This window comes from Chrysemys picta, chromosome 25 (genome assembly GCF_011386835.1).
Source record: "Chrysemys picta bellii isolate R12L10 chromosome 25, ASM1138683v2, whole genome shotgun sequence".
NCBI classification, from domain to species: domain Eukaryota; kingdom Metazoa; phylum Chordata; order Testudines; family Emydidae; genus Chrysemys; species Chrysemys picta.
In genome coordinates, this window is record NC_088815.1 from 14,629,576 (window position 1) to 14,645,001 (window position 15,426).

General features: G+C 52.7%; 1 protein-coding gene across 10 annotated transcripts; it reads right to left on the reverse strand.

The window, feature by feature from the left end:
• Positions 1–334: 334 nt before the first annotated feature.
• On the reverse strand, positions 335–12,940 carry RFXANK (regulatory factor X associated ankyrin containing protein). Of its 10 annotated transcripts, none has more exons than XM_065578392.1 (11): positions 12,731–12,925; positions 11,883–11,974; positions 10,832–11,076; positions 9,759–9,842; positions 8,019–8,099; positions 6,430–6,495; positions 5,409–5,509; positions 2,740–2,865; positions 1,694–1,760; positions 1,165–1,245; positions 335–736 (listed from the first exon to the last, which is right to left on the reverse strand). In XM_065578392.1, the coding sequence occupies exons 3-11, from the start codon at positions 10,971–10,973 to the stop codon at positions 678–680; spliced, it is 807 nt and encodes a 268-aa protein (XP_065434464.1). In that variant the 5' UTR covers positions 10,974–11,076; positions 11,883–11,974; positions 12,731–12,925; the 3' UTR covers positions 335–677. The 10 variants fall into 10 exon arrangements, with proteins under 10 accessions (XP_065434464.1, XP_065434461.1, XP_065434465.1 ...); XM_065578389.1 differs by lacking the exon at positions 12,731–12,925 and adding an exon at positions 12,646–12,696 and having other exon boundaries at positions 10,832–11,106; XM_065578393.1 differs by lacking the exon at positions 11,883–11,974 and having other exon boundaries at positions 9,759–9,839; positions 10,832–11,106; positions 12,731–12,940.
• Between the last annotated feature and the right edge of the window lie 2,486 nt (positions 12,941–15,426).

The window sequence follows — 15,426 nt, forward strand, 5'->3', positions numbered from 1 at the left end:
CTCACAGAGTTTAGCCCGGGGCGGTAGGGAATTGTCGAGCAGACGGTCTCCCCACCTAACCTGCTTCCCCCAGAGCTCGCTGCAGTACGTTCAGCATGCTGTGCGCTGACCTGAACCCTCCCTCAGCCATTGCAACAAGCATGGTCAATGGCCGTGGCGTGGGCCGGGGGAAGAGGGTTGCCCCAGCAGGGCAGACTTTCAATCCCGTTCGAAGGCGGCAGGGTTCACCCTCACCCCATCTGAAGAACAGGCAGCATCCCAAAGAGCATTTCTCTGAGCCAGCCCCAGTTCCCAGCGCAGCCCCCACCCCGCGGCTACTGCATTCAGGCAGGGCTGCTTTAGGCTCCATTTAATACACACACAGAGGGGGCAGAGGGAGGCGGCTTGCAGTCTTGTTCGCAGCAGAAATGCAGCTACCTGGACAACTCCGTGTCTTGCTGTGTGTGGGATGCTTCTCCTTTGCCACCTGCTTGGAGAGTAAACAGCTCCTCCTCCAGCAGGGATCTCCTCTAACGCTCCCTCCACACCCGCTCAGCGGTGGCAGCACAGATCTGCTGCAGGAGTGTCAGCCCTTGGAAAGAGACAGCGTGTCTGGCCACCGTGTTCCCATGCAGCATCCGGAGAGCTGACGGAGACAGCAAAGCCCTGCTTCTTTCAGCAGGGAGCACGAGCCAGCGTCACTCCAGTTTCTTGGTCTGAAACAGCTTGAGGATGTGGTTCTCAATAACCTGTTGAACTAATGGGCACAAAGAGAAGAGACACCCGTAGAGTTTCAAACAGGCACAGCTGGAGTGTGGCCAGCCTATATGCGCTCCCCACGTGGCAGCCACCACTGGGGTTTCTTAGTCGTTCTGCTTCCAGTATCCCCTTGGAAGTTGGCAATTTAGACTTGTTTCTGTTTGGCTGACCACGTACCGCACCCAACCCCTCCCTGGCTTGGCCCCTGTGAGCAGCTGGGTGTGAGCTGTGCCGTGTTCATGCCCTCTCTAGAGAATCTGATTTTTCTGGGCCAAATTCAGCAAGCAGGAAAGTGGGACGATCCCGTGTCCGTGCAGATTAGGGAATGCCACAGGTGGCACTCGGCACTGAGGAACCGTACTGGAGTGGGGCAGGGTTCGGGTCCAACCCCCCCATTCTAGACAGTCTGAAGGGCAGGACACTTGCCTTTCTTGTGTCCCAACGCCACGGCCAGATCCATGGGGGTGTAGCCGGAGTCGGCTTCCGTCGTCAGATCAGCACCGCGAGCTGAAAGCAGACAGGAGCACATGCTCAGGGCAGATCCCTCTCTACACAGACAGCTCATCTCACTTTACTGAGCAGCGGGCTCTAGGGCCGGCCTGGGTGCTTTGATCTTCCCCGGCTGGGGCTGGGCGACCACTCCGGGAAACAGCAGAAGGACCATTGTAAATGCTCGGAGTTGACATGCTGGGGCTGAATGACCTGGCGCGTGACACCCAGGCTTTGCCTATCTGGGCCATTCCATGCAGAGACCCAGAACAAAAGGTGCAAGTGCTGGAAACTCGCTGCAGTTTTGGGTCTCGGGAGCCCTGGCTTTGGCCCATCTGTTCCATGCTACTATTTGTCGAGGGATGCACGTCCCCTTCTGATACCCAAATAACTTCATGCCTCTCCCCACGTCAGCGCTTCCAGGCAGCGTTCGCAGTAAACAGCACGTGAAAGTCTGTCTCATTACCTAGTAAAGCCTCGACACACTTCACGTGGTTACCACGCACGGCATACAGCAACGGGGTGCCTCCGTTCTGCAGGGAGACAGGAGACGGCAGCCCTGAGAGTGCGCCTCGAATTCCACCCGGCCGCCAAACGCTCAGGTACCATCAGAACTCAAAGAAGTTTCACAGGGTGTCGTGTGGCAGCTAAACCGAGTCAGCAGGTGTGGGGTGAGCTCAGCGGGCCACCCGGCTCCCGCCGCCCACCCGCTATAGCAGCGCCCCGAGCGAGTCGCAACGGAAGAACGGTGTAAATGAAGGACTCGATTCTGCTGCTCTTCAGGCTGAGAGGGTGAGATCTCAGAGGCCCACCAGGCCTGCCCTTGGGCCACGGCTCGTGGCTGTGTCTCTCTGGGCTGGCTGGAGCTCCCTCTGAGAGGGTGAGATCTCAGAGGCCCACCAGGCCTGCTCTTGGGCCACGGCTCGTGGCTGTGTCTCTCTGGGCTGGCTGGAGCTCTCTCTGAGAGGGTGAGATCTCAGAGGCCCACCAGGCCTGCTCTTGGGCCACGGCTCGTGGCTGTGTCTCTCTGGGCTGGCTGGAGCTTTGGTTTTGATTTTTCAAGGCTCTGCATTCTCGGGAGCTTTGGGTGGGTTAGAAGTTTACTTTCAAAGTCATTTTATTTCTAAATGCATTGGCTTGTAGTTTGTAAACCACCCCAGAGAATGAGCAATGGCCTCTCTGAAGGGGCCACTTTAAAGTCTCCTAAGTTCCCCAGGATGGGCAGTTCACTAAAGATCTCCATCAGGCAAACAATTTTGGCTGGTCCCTGAAGGGGGCATTCAAGACACTGCTGGCCCTATGTGGAATCTTAACTGAAAACAGACCAACGGGCTTGATGGGGGGGGGGCAATGAATTTCTCCCCCGCTTGGCATCAGTGTTTCTTTTTAAAATTAATTTCTTTAACCCCAGTCATAAGCAGGCTATTTTTTAAAGACCACTTTTAGCAACAGCAAAAGCCCAGGATGGCTGTTGCAGGGAGTGACATTGGCAGTAAGCACCAGTGCATTTACCCAGTCGTATATATTGATATCGACGTCTCTTTCCAGCAGCATGGTCACTATATCAGTGTATCCTCCGGTGCTGGCCAGCGACAACGCGCTCTCCCGCTCCTTGGCCAGTACGTGGGGGTCCGCACCCTGGGGACAGGACAAGGGGGAAACCAGCAATGCAGAAGAAAACAGGTCACACACAAGTGCACCGGGATGGCCAAGGCTCTGTTCGCTCACGGTTACCGCTGCGTGACGTGCCACTTGGCTGGCACGTGCATGCCCAGGCTTATCCGCTCACCTGAGCGGCTCCAACTCACAGAGGTGTTGTCCGAACTCTGAGATCGGACTGAACGGTCTGGCCGTTGCTTTCCAGCATGCCGAGTCTTTTCTGTGGGGCAGAGACGACGAGGGCTTCCCACCCCCCCTTAAAGAAACTGGATATTGGAAAAGCCCCGCGCAGCTACCGAGCCCTTCCCCCTACAGTATAGGTCATTCGTAGGTTTATAAATTCCGAGTCCCAAAGGGACTACCGTGATCACCTAGTCTGAGCTCCTGGTCAGCATGGGGCGGAGAACGTCTCCAAAATAATTCCGAGGGCAGATCTTTTAGAAAAGCATCCAGTCTTGACTGAAAACGTGTCAGTGACAGAGAATCCATCACGACCTCAGGAAGTTGTTCCCATGGTTAATTACCCTCCCTGTCAAAAATGTACGCCTGATTTCCAGTCTGAATTTAGCTAGCTTCTACTTCCAGCCACTGATTGGTGTTCGACCTTTCTCTGCGCGATGAAAGAGCCCATTATGAAATACAGTCAAAGCGGTGTTATCCGGCCCTGTGCCACCCAGAAAGCTCTAGAAACCGGCATTTCTAATCTCCATAGAAAGTCTGGTTTATAGTCCCGCTTGGCGCAGAGCTGGCAGGCTCCCTACCTGGGTCCACATGGCTCCCCGGAAGCAGTGACCTGTCCCGGCTGCTCCTAAGCAGAGGAATGGCCACGAGGGGTTCAGAGTGCAGGAGGGGGTGCTAGATCTGTGGGGTGCTCACCTTGGGCGGCTCCCCGCAAGCAGTGACCTGTCCCGGCTGCTCCTAGGCGGAGGAACGGCCACGAGGGGTTCAGAGTGCAGGAGGGGGTGCGGGATGGGGGTGCTAGATCTGTGGGGTGCTCACCTTGGGCGGCTCCCCGCAAGCAGTGACCTGTCCCGGCTGCTCCTAAGCGGAGGAACGGCCACGAGGGGTTCAGAGTGCAGGAGGGGGTGTGGGGTGGGGGTGCTAGATCTGTGGGGCGCTCAGCTTGGGCGGCTCCCCGCAAGCAGTGACCTGTCCCGGCTGCTCTTAGGCGGAGGCGCGGCAGGCTGGTCTGCCCCTGCTCTGCCCCAGGTGCTGGCTCGGCAGCTCCCATTGGCCAGGAACCGCAGCCAATGGGAGCTGCGAGGACAGCGCCTGTGGGTGGAGGCAGCGCGCAGACCTGCCTGTCGCACCTCCACCTAGGAGCAGCCGGGCCAGGTCACTGCTTGTGGGGAGCCGCCCAAGGTGAGTGCCCCTCGGATCCGGTACCTCAAGCCCCGTCCCACACCTCCTCCCATGCCCCAATCTCCTGCCCTGCACCCAAACCCCTCTCTCTTAGTTAACCAGCACTTTTCCCTTACCAGCACCCCCTATTCCCCCAACATGCCGGATAAAACAGCTTTTACTGTATTTGTTTCCTGGGTAGATACTTAGACTGTGATCAAGTCACTTCTTAACCTTCTTTTTGTTAAAATAAATACATTGAGCTCCTGGAGTCTATCACTATCAGGCAGGTTTTCGAACCCTTTAATCATTCTCGTGGCTCTTCTCTGAACCCTCTGGGGTAGCAGCTTCCCCCTGGATTAAACACCCCACGCAGCAAGGAATTTTGCTTTGTCCAGAAGCTAACAATAAACCCTCCACTGCTTCAGGACTGTAACTGACCTATTTCTAAAGGCCCCAGTCAAACGAGGGAGCAGCCCGAGGACAATGCAGCACGGAGTAAAAATACGGGTGGATTATGCAGCCCAGCGATAAGGCGGATCTCAAATTACCAATATGCAGATCTTTAATTACAAACAGCTATTGCGAGTCGCAAGATAAGGCTCTTTAAGCTCCTGACTTAGCCTACAGATGGCTTGATCAGAACTGTCTGATAATTGATGGTACATTAACCTTGCAAAAGTGTTTTTCTATCTGTTTTGTTCCCCTGGAAAAAAACCAGCTGATAAATCCATCAGTAAAACCACCCTTCTGTGAAGACCTGAGATGGCGATTGGCTGGATGGAAATCCGAATTGCCCTGGGGTCGGCAGAGACTTTTCAGCGACAATGATCTTGCTGTCAGATTGATACCGTAACTAGCGCAATGGGAAGGGGCGGCGGGGAAGAGAGAGGGGTGCTCAAAGTGTAGGAGCAAGTTTTGTGACCCGATTTCCAGGGTTAAGTCCAACAGAGGTGGCCCCTTCATCCCAGAGGGGCTGGGGGAGACCAAGGGAAAGCGCTTTGCTTTGTTCCATCAAAACATGGCTGACTAAGCTGAGCGCTTGCCAGGCACAGCTACGCTCTGTGCTGTGTGGCCAGGAGAGGTCCGCGCAGGGCACTCAATTTTGGGAGAAATCCAGAGGGGCATCTTCGCCCAACCGCCAGCTAATATAAACACCCAGGCTGGCGCTGGGCTCTTACCCAGTCGAGCAGATGACGGACTGTTTCAATCTCCCCGAAGGCAGAGGCCCAGATCAGAGGAGTGAAGCCTCTCTCGTCGGGCTTGTTCACCAAGTTCTCCCCTGAGCAGACAAGAAAAAAGAGCCTTGTACATACGGACCATCCACCATTTGCTCCCGTGGTTACAAGAACTCAGCCTTCAGAGGGCTTTGCAGTCATAAGAATATTCCTCTCCACCCCCTGGTTCAGTAGCATTAGCTGCATTTTGCACATGGGGAAACCGAGGCATGGACTGGTGGCGTGACTTGCCCAAGGTCACAGAGCAGGAGAAGAGGTCAGAGGGGTTCCTGGCTACCACTCCTATGCTCAGGCCGCATGTCACCTGTCCCCCACTGCTCCCAGGGGAGCATGTGTGTCCTTAAAACAATTCAGTGCTCCCGAAGAGAGAGGCACTTCCCAGTTTGCTCCTGTACCACTCTGTGTGTTGCTCTCTTGGGCCTGGAACACTGGCTCAGAGCCTGGCCTCAGGGAGGAAGGGAACAACAAGGCTCCAGGAGGGATATAGGGGAAGGAAAACAAATCAAGAAGATAATGGAGGGAAATACAAAATGAATTTTAGAGAAGAATTTGGTGCTACGAAGTGTGGGAGCACGACCTGATCCCTGGGGAAGAAGGGGTTAATCTCAGCCTCCCCTTCGCCTTGCATAGAGGCAGGCGATCTACTGACTGCTTGTGAGACAGAGGTTGGCCGTTATCAGTGGGGAAGAAGAATACTACCCCGCTGGTACTCCAACCAGAGGAGTCTGGGGTTGTGTGAACTGGGCTTGGCTTCCAGTTAGAACTAGCCCCGCTTGGGGAAAACCTTCTGCGATGGCACCTGGGGTTTGTGCCTCTTGAAGCAACGGAGGGGACCAGCTAGGTACGTGCTTAGGACTCTGTGCAGCCATTAAAGTTCTACATCAAAAACTTAAATTGTCCCTAAAAACCAGGATAAAATGGGGGAAGGAGACGGAGAGACAGACTTGAAGTTTGATGCACGCACCTTTTCGGAGATACTCTTTCAGCTGACTGAGTTCACCCTGAGCAGCCAACTGGTGGATGGACAAAGCTGGTGTTGGAAAAGAAACAAAACGTTAGAATTACATCTTTTCGTATTTGCTGTCTGGAGATACAGGTAAGTACGTGTACAGCCTATGCAAGATCAGGGCTGGCCTAAGCAAGCAGCTGCATTATGGCTTCACATTCTGTGCTCTGGTGGGAGCGTGGGGTAGAATCAACTGAGCCAAAATGGGTGAATTAGGAGTTGGGGTTTCTTTCTCCTCACTAATCCTGCTCAGAAAACTTCCTCTCACTGAAACGGGATAAAATAAGAAACGTTATTGGGATAAAGATCACATCTGTGTTAAAACAAAACAAACAAACAAAAACCTCTTACCTATTAATAGCTCTACTCCCAGCCATCACACCAAAAATAATTCTGAGATGCGGGGGAGGGGAGCTCAGTGTTGAGCATTGGCCTGCTAAACCCAGGGTTGTGAGTTCAATCCTTGAGGGGGCCACTTAGGGGATCTGGGGCAAAAATCTGTCAGGGGATTGGACTAGATGACCTCCTGAGGTCCCTTCCAACCCTGATATCCTATGATTCTAACCCATTGGAGGACTTCCTACTGCATTGAGTCACTGCAACTCTTCATGCATATTAGTTAGACCCGTGTTTAAATGTCTGCCGGACGGAGGCCTTGCCTTTCACCACCAGTGCTGCCACTTGGCATCCATTTGCACAATTAGCCACAAACTGACTGTCTTTAGCTAGTTTTGCGTTCAAGTTCCTCTGCACTAGCACTGCCCTGCAATGTTTGGGGTGCAGGAGCTGCAGGGATGTTCACATCTAAACAAAAACAATCCCGGATTTTTGTTTTTTTGTTTCATACAAACATTGCTACATTGACATTTTGGTTTGATAAACATTTTGTTTTTAAAAAATGTATCTGTTCAACCTAATCTTTAACTAGCTGAGCGTCCCATTAATACGAGGCAAATACAAACAACACAAATACAATCAAATATCCGACCTGATCTTGTTTGAAAGATTTACAACAAAGTTCACAGCAACTGGGGAGCTATAAAAACATGGGGAAATTACACTTTTTTCCTACCATCACTTACCAGGCTAGTTGTGTTAAAACTACCCTGCTATTTGTTAACTAGTGCGGGAGAGGAGCGCCGACATATCATTAAAACAAAGGGAATGGAGTAAAAATGCTCTGGGAACAATTTTACTGTAAGAGAGAGATACAAGGACAATGTTCTGCTGGATGCCCTGATTAGCACCCCATTGCAGAAACATCGGGAGTGCCCCATGTGACTGGCAGGAGAAAAGGAGGAAGAGTGAACATCTACTGGTGTCTTAGCTGCAAAAGCTGCTCTCCCTGGCTGAAAAACTCGAAGCCCCCCCCAGTGCCGTGTGTCTCAATGACCGGTCCCGGAGATCTCCCTGACACAGTTTAGGAAGGCAGCAAGCTGGTGCCTGGTATCGAAAAGGTTGAGGGACACTGGCCCTAGCACACAAGTGTCTTTCCCAGCGCAAGCGGCACCTCTGAGCATGTGATCTTGCAGCCCTGCGATACTCACTGTCGAGGGTTGCTGGGAGGGCAGAGACCTCGTTGCCTCTCTGTCTGTTTGTCAGGGTGGTCGAGTGCTTCAGGGACGTACCTGCCTCGTTTAAAAAAAAAAAAAAGAGTTGAAGTGGTGACATGTTGCAGAGCAGAACCGGGGTAGTTCCACCTGGGGGAGGTTCTACCAACACAGAAGTCTATCCCGCAGGATTCTGGGACGGTCACCATGAAGCCTAGAACGGCCGAGTCAGCGTGAAGCGAGGGGAGCAGCTACAAGCGTCGCTGACGACTCTGTGTTCGGAATATCGCCAGGGTCAATCGTCCGTGGGGCTCGCAGTTTGTTACCACCCAGGAAGGTCTCAGCCATTCTGACTTTACAGATGACACCAGGGGACAGCCCGGACGTTCAGCCACAGTAAAGCGTGTATCTATGCCAAAGCAGGAGTCCTAGACCATTGTGGAAGTTCCCTGACTCTCAACGTTCCTTTGCTGTTCGCAAACAGCTGTGAAACCGGGGCATTTTTTCCACAGGACCCCTGCCTTATTCACTGCACAGGCTGGATGTACTCGGGTTGTGCAGAGGAGGCTGCTGTCTGTAAGGCCCCTGTCTCATTTGTTGTAGAAGCTGGCAGGTGTGCAGCAACGGAGGCAGGGGACTGCAGGAAGAGCACGCAGGGTCTCATGGTTAAGGTGGTCGAATGCAGCCCTGGAGAACTGGATTCTACCCCTGCTTCTGCCACAGAGTTCCTGTGTGATGCTGGGCAAGTCACTTACATCAGACTTTACGCGGGTGGCCACTAATTGCGCATGCCTCGTTTTCTAGGGGCCCACTCTGACCCCCTGGGGTCTGACATACAGAAGAGCTGAAGTCAATGGGAGCTGTTCTTTGAACGTCTGAAATGTTCTTTAAGGCTAAGGCCTCTGACAAATCAGCCCTCGCCCTTTCCGATTGGGCACCCACAATTATTGGACACTTCTGATCCTAGTCTCTCTGTGCTTCAGTTCCCCACCTGTACTATGGTAACAATAATCCCCTCAGTGCACAGGAGTGTTATGTCTGTAAAACACTCCGAGGCCATAGTGGAGCGTATTGCAGAAAAGCTCACGAGGAAATTATAATTCTGTAGTCGGAGCAGGGTTTGAATAGTGCGCAGTAAATAAGGCCTGGGGCCAGACACCGAACAGTGAGAAGAAAACAGAATATCGAATAGCTGCTCATTCGTATAGCACCACCCATCCTGAGCACTGCATGAGGCAGGTTTCGGTGTTAAAAATAGCATGTGCTCACGTCATTAAATACTGTGTCCTAATGCACACGCACACGGCGGGCCAAGTTAGGTTGCACAGGCAATCTTAATTCTGGCATTTCCTAACTTCTGAAAGCTTGACTTTCTAACCTGAATGTTTATTTACCATATTTTAATGCAATTTCCTAAGGTCTTTAAAAAAGGAAAACGTGGAAAAATTTAAAAAAAAAAAAACACCCCAAAAATCCATGATCTTTGGATTCACAGCACAGTCCTCTACTATGTGAACTAATGGAGTAACTGGCAGCAGTAGAAGCTATTATCTTCTATGTGGCCCTGCCCCTAGAGGGGGACAAGACTCACACTTTGTTAGTGGGATTCACAGATATTTGCTGAACACCAAAGAAATGCCAAGACTCCGAAGTCTTGGATCACAGCCTTTCCCATGAGCATTTCACAGCAGAAGTTGTGCCTCTGAGAATGTGATCTTGCAGCCCTGCGATACTCACTGTCGAGGGTTGCTGGAAGGGCAGAGACCTCGTTGCCTCTCTGTCTGTCTGTCACGGTGGTCGAGTGATTCAGGGAAGCACCTGCTTTGTTTTTAAAAAAAAAAAAAAAAAAAAAGTTAAACACTGGTTGAGAAGGTGAGTTGTTTCTCGCTGAAGACAGAATCTGGGCTAGTGATGTTTCCCAAAAAGGGACTGATGCTATATACCATAATGCAACGAACAAGGTTACACAGCACCCATCTTCCAAGCGCTATACGATTACTAGCTAACCCTTAGGGAATAAATAAATCTTCCTCCCTGTTTTACCGAGAGGAACCAGACTGGAGTTTAAGGCCCAAATCTTCAAAAGTAGCTGTCGACTTTTGGATGCCCAACTTGAGATACCAGGGCCAGTGTCACTCCATTAGAAGTCGATGAAGGCTGCAGCGTGCAGTAGCGGTAAATGCCAGGCCTGTGGGGTCTCAAACAGGACACCCACAAACTGTGACATTCACAAATCTGTGACCACTTTTGCTATCTTTGACCTGAGTGACTTGATCAAGGCTGCATAGAGCTAGGGTTAGAATTCAGGAGCTTCGAGTTCCCAGTCCTATGTTCAGTCCTCTAATAACACAACCCACATGGCCTGACCCCCACGCTCCTGCTCCAGCCACAGTAAACTTTGCTGCTGCTTCTCACTCGTACCATTGTGGAACAGCTGTCCCAGAGGCTGAGGGTCCTTTGGGTGCTATTCGTGCACTGCTTGTACGAAAGCACCACTTACTATCCATTTGTTCCTCAGTTATTTGAATGATAGAAGTGGGTTTAGTTCACAGCGGCTGGCCAGAGTCCCCCTGGGGTGGACTTTATAAGCCCAGGAAGTATGTAAAGGGACGGGTTAATAAAGTGGCATGGAGATAATCAGCCATTCCAGACAACGCTTCCTGCACTCCCTCTTCTTCTCTCCTAAGATCACAGCGAGGGATTTTCCTCTGCTGCTGGGTTTATCTCCCACTCATGGTGCCCAGTGACTACCAGTTTCTGGATCCATTCCTCCCAGCCATTCCCCACCCCATCAACCCCAAGCAACTCACCGGTTTGCGCAGCAAGGCCTTGGTCAAGATCTGGATTGGCATCGTCCTGCATGCCTGGATACAAATGCAGACGCACTGTCGCTGAGCTGTTCTGATCCCCACCAGCAGCCTTGTCCAGATCTCCTGGTGGGATATCTTCCATCGTTCAGCGTTACGCTCCTTCAGGCGCTTAGTGGTGCTTCTGCTGATTACAGAGCCCTCCGCAGAGGGGTTGGTGACTGTTTTTTCGCCGTCCCCGGATACAGCTGCTGTTACTTTCCCGTCCTTAATATTTCCTTGTGTAACAGACAAAATACCTTTTACAGAGATGGACGTAGACCTACGTATGGACACTCCTACCACGGAATGGGCTTCCAAAGAGCTTGACCAGAGTGAAACTCCCCGTGGAACTAATAACTTATTAAAGAAGGCAGGAGCACAGCTGGGGATTGGAGGGTATATGCTGCAATTATGATTAAAAGTGGATCTGTTCTGCAGAGCCTGTCTGTGGGCATAATTTGGAGCCAACTGAAATCTAGAGGAGTTCTGGCACTGGTTTAAATGGGATTAGGGTTGGGATAAATCAGAGACTTGTGTCTGCACACCCGCTGGTGCACTTCTCCTTGCCAAATCACTTGCTCTCGGCACTGAGGTTTGAGCAAGTCAGTGTCGATCAGAAACTCAGAGTTCATTTGTGAAGTCCTATTACGCTGATTAAGATCTATGTGTAGTAGTAGCTGTGTGGCTCCCAGGATATAGAGACAAGGTGGAGGAGGCCATATCTTATATTATAGTTGGTCCAATTAAAGATATGGCCTCACCCACCCTGGCTCTCTAGTTACTCTCTAAGATAACTTATATGGCTCCCATTACTACAGTATGTGAGCACCTCACTATCTTTAAATGCACTTTCTTTCCCCCCCCCATGCTGAAAAGACATGCAAGTCATCCCCTTATACAGATGGGGAAATTGAGGCACGGAGAAGCTAAGCGACTTGCCCAATGCCACGCAGGAAGTCTTTGACAGAACTAGGAATTGAACCTGGGGCTCCCAAGTCCAAGGAGTCAGTACCCAAAAATCGGACTCTCGGGATTTCCAGCTCCAACCATCAGACACACTTTGGCCTCTTGCACTGAAGAGTTGACGTTAGTTTCCCCAAGCCCCTGTAGAAATGCTTCTAGGTCAACCCAAGACATCACCAAGGGAAGGAAAAACCTTCCAGTGGTAACAGTTGAGTTTAACGGCACTACGCTAGCGAAGCACCCAAGTTGTGCAAAGCCTGGACCCCAATCCTAACCCCTCTCCTGGGCCAGCCCCCGCCTGCATCTTAGGCCCACATCAGGCGTACAGAGGACACCAGTCAGAGGGTCCCAGCCCTGGGGAGGCGACTCCCAGCCCAGATTGGCTCCGTGCCTCTCTTGCTGGCTGGGTTCATGGGGAGCTGTTGGCTCCAGACTCTCCCCCCTCCCCGCCCATTGCAGTAACTCGCAAAGCCTGGTCACGCAGCCAATCCAGCTGCCAGAGGGCAAAGACTCCGCTAATGGGTATGGTCCCCTTGGGCATGTGGGCACCTGTTGGCACATCCCACTGCAAGGGGGCAAGGCAGGGCCTAGCGGGGCTGAAGGCAGCATGAGCAACGTGAGCAACGTGGGCATCGCCCTCCCTCCCCCCCCCCCCCCAAGCCACTGCCTGGCGAGCTGCACCAACTTCTCTCTTTGCATCCGCTCCCCAGCGACCTTTCCCCACCTGCTGCCCTGTCTACCCGCCCCTCTGGCCAGGCAGAGCCCCGCGCTGCCCCCGCGGCTGGGGGCACCCACCGCATCCTTGCACCCACCGCATCCTTGCACCCGGCGAGGCCAGCTGCCCCCCACCCCTTCCTCACTCCGAACTGAAAGTAACTTTGTTGTCCCACAATGCACCTGAGCCCCGCAGCAGTGGCTGCTGGTGCAGAGCCGGAGCCCGCCTGGCCCTTTAAGAGTTCCGATGGGGCTGCAGTGGGGGGAGCAGCTCTGAGTGGGGCGCGTGCATTGCAAAGCTGGGGGCTGGGGGGCGTGGAGAGAAGGCTGCTCTGCACCGGCTTGGAGCCCCTATCAGCTGACCCGCGGTGGGACGGGCTTCGCACACAGCCTGGCTTTAAAGGGACAGTCCCTCTCTTTCGGACCTGGTTACGCGGCCCCGCAGCAAGGGGTAACCCCGTCCGGCTGGAGATGCACAGATGCCAAGGGTGTGTGTGTGGGGGGGGAGTTTATACGGAGACTCGCCTTCCCCCTTATTGCAGGGTAGGTCTGTGGACTCTCTGGGGGTGCAGATAGGACCAAAGCTGGACTGATGATGGACCCTTATTAATGCTTGAACTGGTGCGGTCTGTGCAAACGGCCTGGAGAGCTCAAACCAGAGTGATGCAAACCCAGAATCTGTCACCTGGGTTATTGCTGTTTGTAACACACCCTTGCCCAGAGGTGCCAGTTGTTGGCTCCCATTGCGCCAGGTGCTGGAGGAAGCCAGGCCTTGAGCTAGCATGGGAGGGCGGCCTGGGTAGGAGACAAGGCGGGTGTGGTACTACTTTAGATGCCAAGGTGCCTGGATTCCAGATCTCGTTTATTATTATTGCATCCTGCACAGGGTGGAAACTAGTCCCACTCCCTGCCATTTGCGGCTGCTTCCAGCTGCTCTGCGGTGTTAAGAACTGTCCCGCCCTCCCTGCTAAGGGGTCTTCTTAAGCTTTCTTTTGGGCGCCCTCCTTTCCTCACCCCAGTTGGTGAACAGCTTCCTGTGGGAGTCTGCATTGGTCTCCAGTGTACATGCCCTCCATGTGTCCAGCGCTTCCTTCTGATTCTAGTGGAGGTGAGCTGCTGGTTGGTGATTTCTTGGATCTCTTTGTTGCTGATGAAATCTTTCCATCCAGTGCCCAGGATATTCCATAGGCACTTATTTTCAAAGGTGGCTAACATTTTGGTAGATCTTCTGCTCTTGCAGCTGTATGTTAGCACTGAAACTACATTTGAGTTAAAAATCTCTTTACTAATTGCTAATTAAAATCTCCAGTGAAAATCTCTCCTCTCCCCCACATCATAATCCATGTGTGTTCTTTCTGGGGAATCGGAATAATGGTGTGTTGCCCTTCTTTCTGTCCTGGGATCTCAGAGGTTTATGTACCTATTGAATGAAGATGAGTAATGGCAAATTACTCCTCTGTCATTCTGTTTTTTGGATCGTCTCACCGGATTCTCACTGCTGGGTCTCGTGTCTCCAGTGTGAGACATGCAGGCATCTCATTCCACCTTTCTCTCTCTAGTGACTAGCACTGCAGATCAGGAATGGGCCTTGAGTACCTAGTACGTGATTGCCTAGAGTCAGACTGTGACCCCCACACACATCACCCCCTCCTCAAAGAAAATCCAAATGGGGGGAGGGGAATGCTGGGTGGGATGAGAATCCTGCCAGACAATATCTCCAGAGAAACAGAACTACTCGTGAGCAATTTCCCCCTCTCTAAAGACACCATCTGGGCCGGATTCTCACCAGTGGATCGTATGAACAGCCAACTGACCAAAAGACACAGGCCAAAGAAATCCTTTATGAGGCTCAGAGAGTTTGGCGCACTCTGTACAAGGTGCAGGATCACAATGCAATGCTCCCTAGAGGCCGGGGCCACACAGAATTGCTTAGTGCATATACAGAGGGTGACCTATGGTGTCCCTGGGCGTATGTCTGCCATTGAGAGCCACTTTGAGGTAAGACATATCAGCTCCTCTCCTTAGACTGAAAGAGTCTTGACCTTGTCAGGCCAGCCAGGTCACAGCAGCGTAAAGTGCCGTCAAACAAGCAAGATCGTGTGGAGCACTGGTGTCTACTTGCCTCTCTGTACACTGCTGGTGACAGCCACCAGCACTGGCCAGTGATGCCAGCTGCCCCTCTCCTGCCTCAGTGCAAAGGGGAGTCACTAAGTCTCCCCACACAAGAGGGCAGCGATAGGTAAGAGGGGGGTGAGGCTCACTGCCCATAAAACTTCTCCCACAGTGATGGAGCTACCTTGTGGAAAGGGGCAGGCATGATGGGCAGAACCCACCACCCACGCCCATACTATAATCACCAGGGGTAGCTCCCCTGGGAATTTCCACTTGGCCCTGGTACATGGCACTGAGGGAGGGGCTCACGCTCGGAAGGCACCGATGCACCAATCTCATGATTTTTTGGAACCTGACTCATGAGTTCCGACCGCTTGGAATTAGCAGCACTAGGATGAAATCAGGGGACCTGGAAACGCTTTGGGCTTCCCCCAGCAACTGCGTTCCTTCCAGATGGGGCCCCCAAGGGTAATCATGGGTGGAATTTACAACAGCTGTCGTGATAACCCTTCACATTTAATTCTAGTGCATTCAAGGGCAGAGACAACGTCCCATTATGTCTGCCGCAGAAAATCCCTGCCTCTTAGGGCCGGCAGACGGAAGCGCAGTTGGGAGCTGGGGTTTGCTGGGGTGGGGAAGTCACATCCTATGGGGCCACACAGCGGGGAGGTGAGGGTCCCCCAAGGAGGGGTGGCTCACTGGCCCCAGATGGTAGCGGCCTAGGGAATGTTCAGGAACAGGGTCGGGCGAGGGAGCAAGAGAAGCGG

Coding starts and splice junctions, on each gene's coding strand:
- RFXANK (XM_065578387.1), bottom strand. CDS start 10,973: ATGGAAGATATCCCACCAGGAGATCTGGACAAGGCTGCTGGTGGGGAT. Junction 6,496..8,018: donor CCTCCCAGCAACCCTCGACA/GTGAGTATCGCA, acceptor TTCCAACACCAG/CTTTGTCCATCCACCAGTTG. Junction 5,510..6,429: donor GAAAGAGTATCTCCGAAAAG/GTGCGTGCATCA, acceptor TTGTCTGCTCAG/GGGAGAACTTGGTGAACAAG.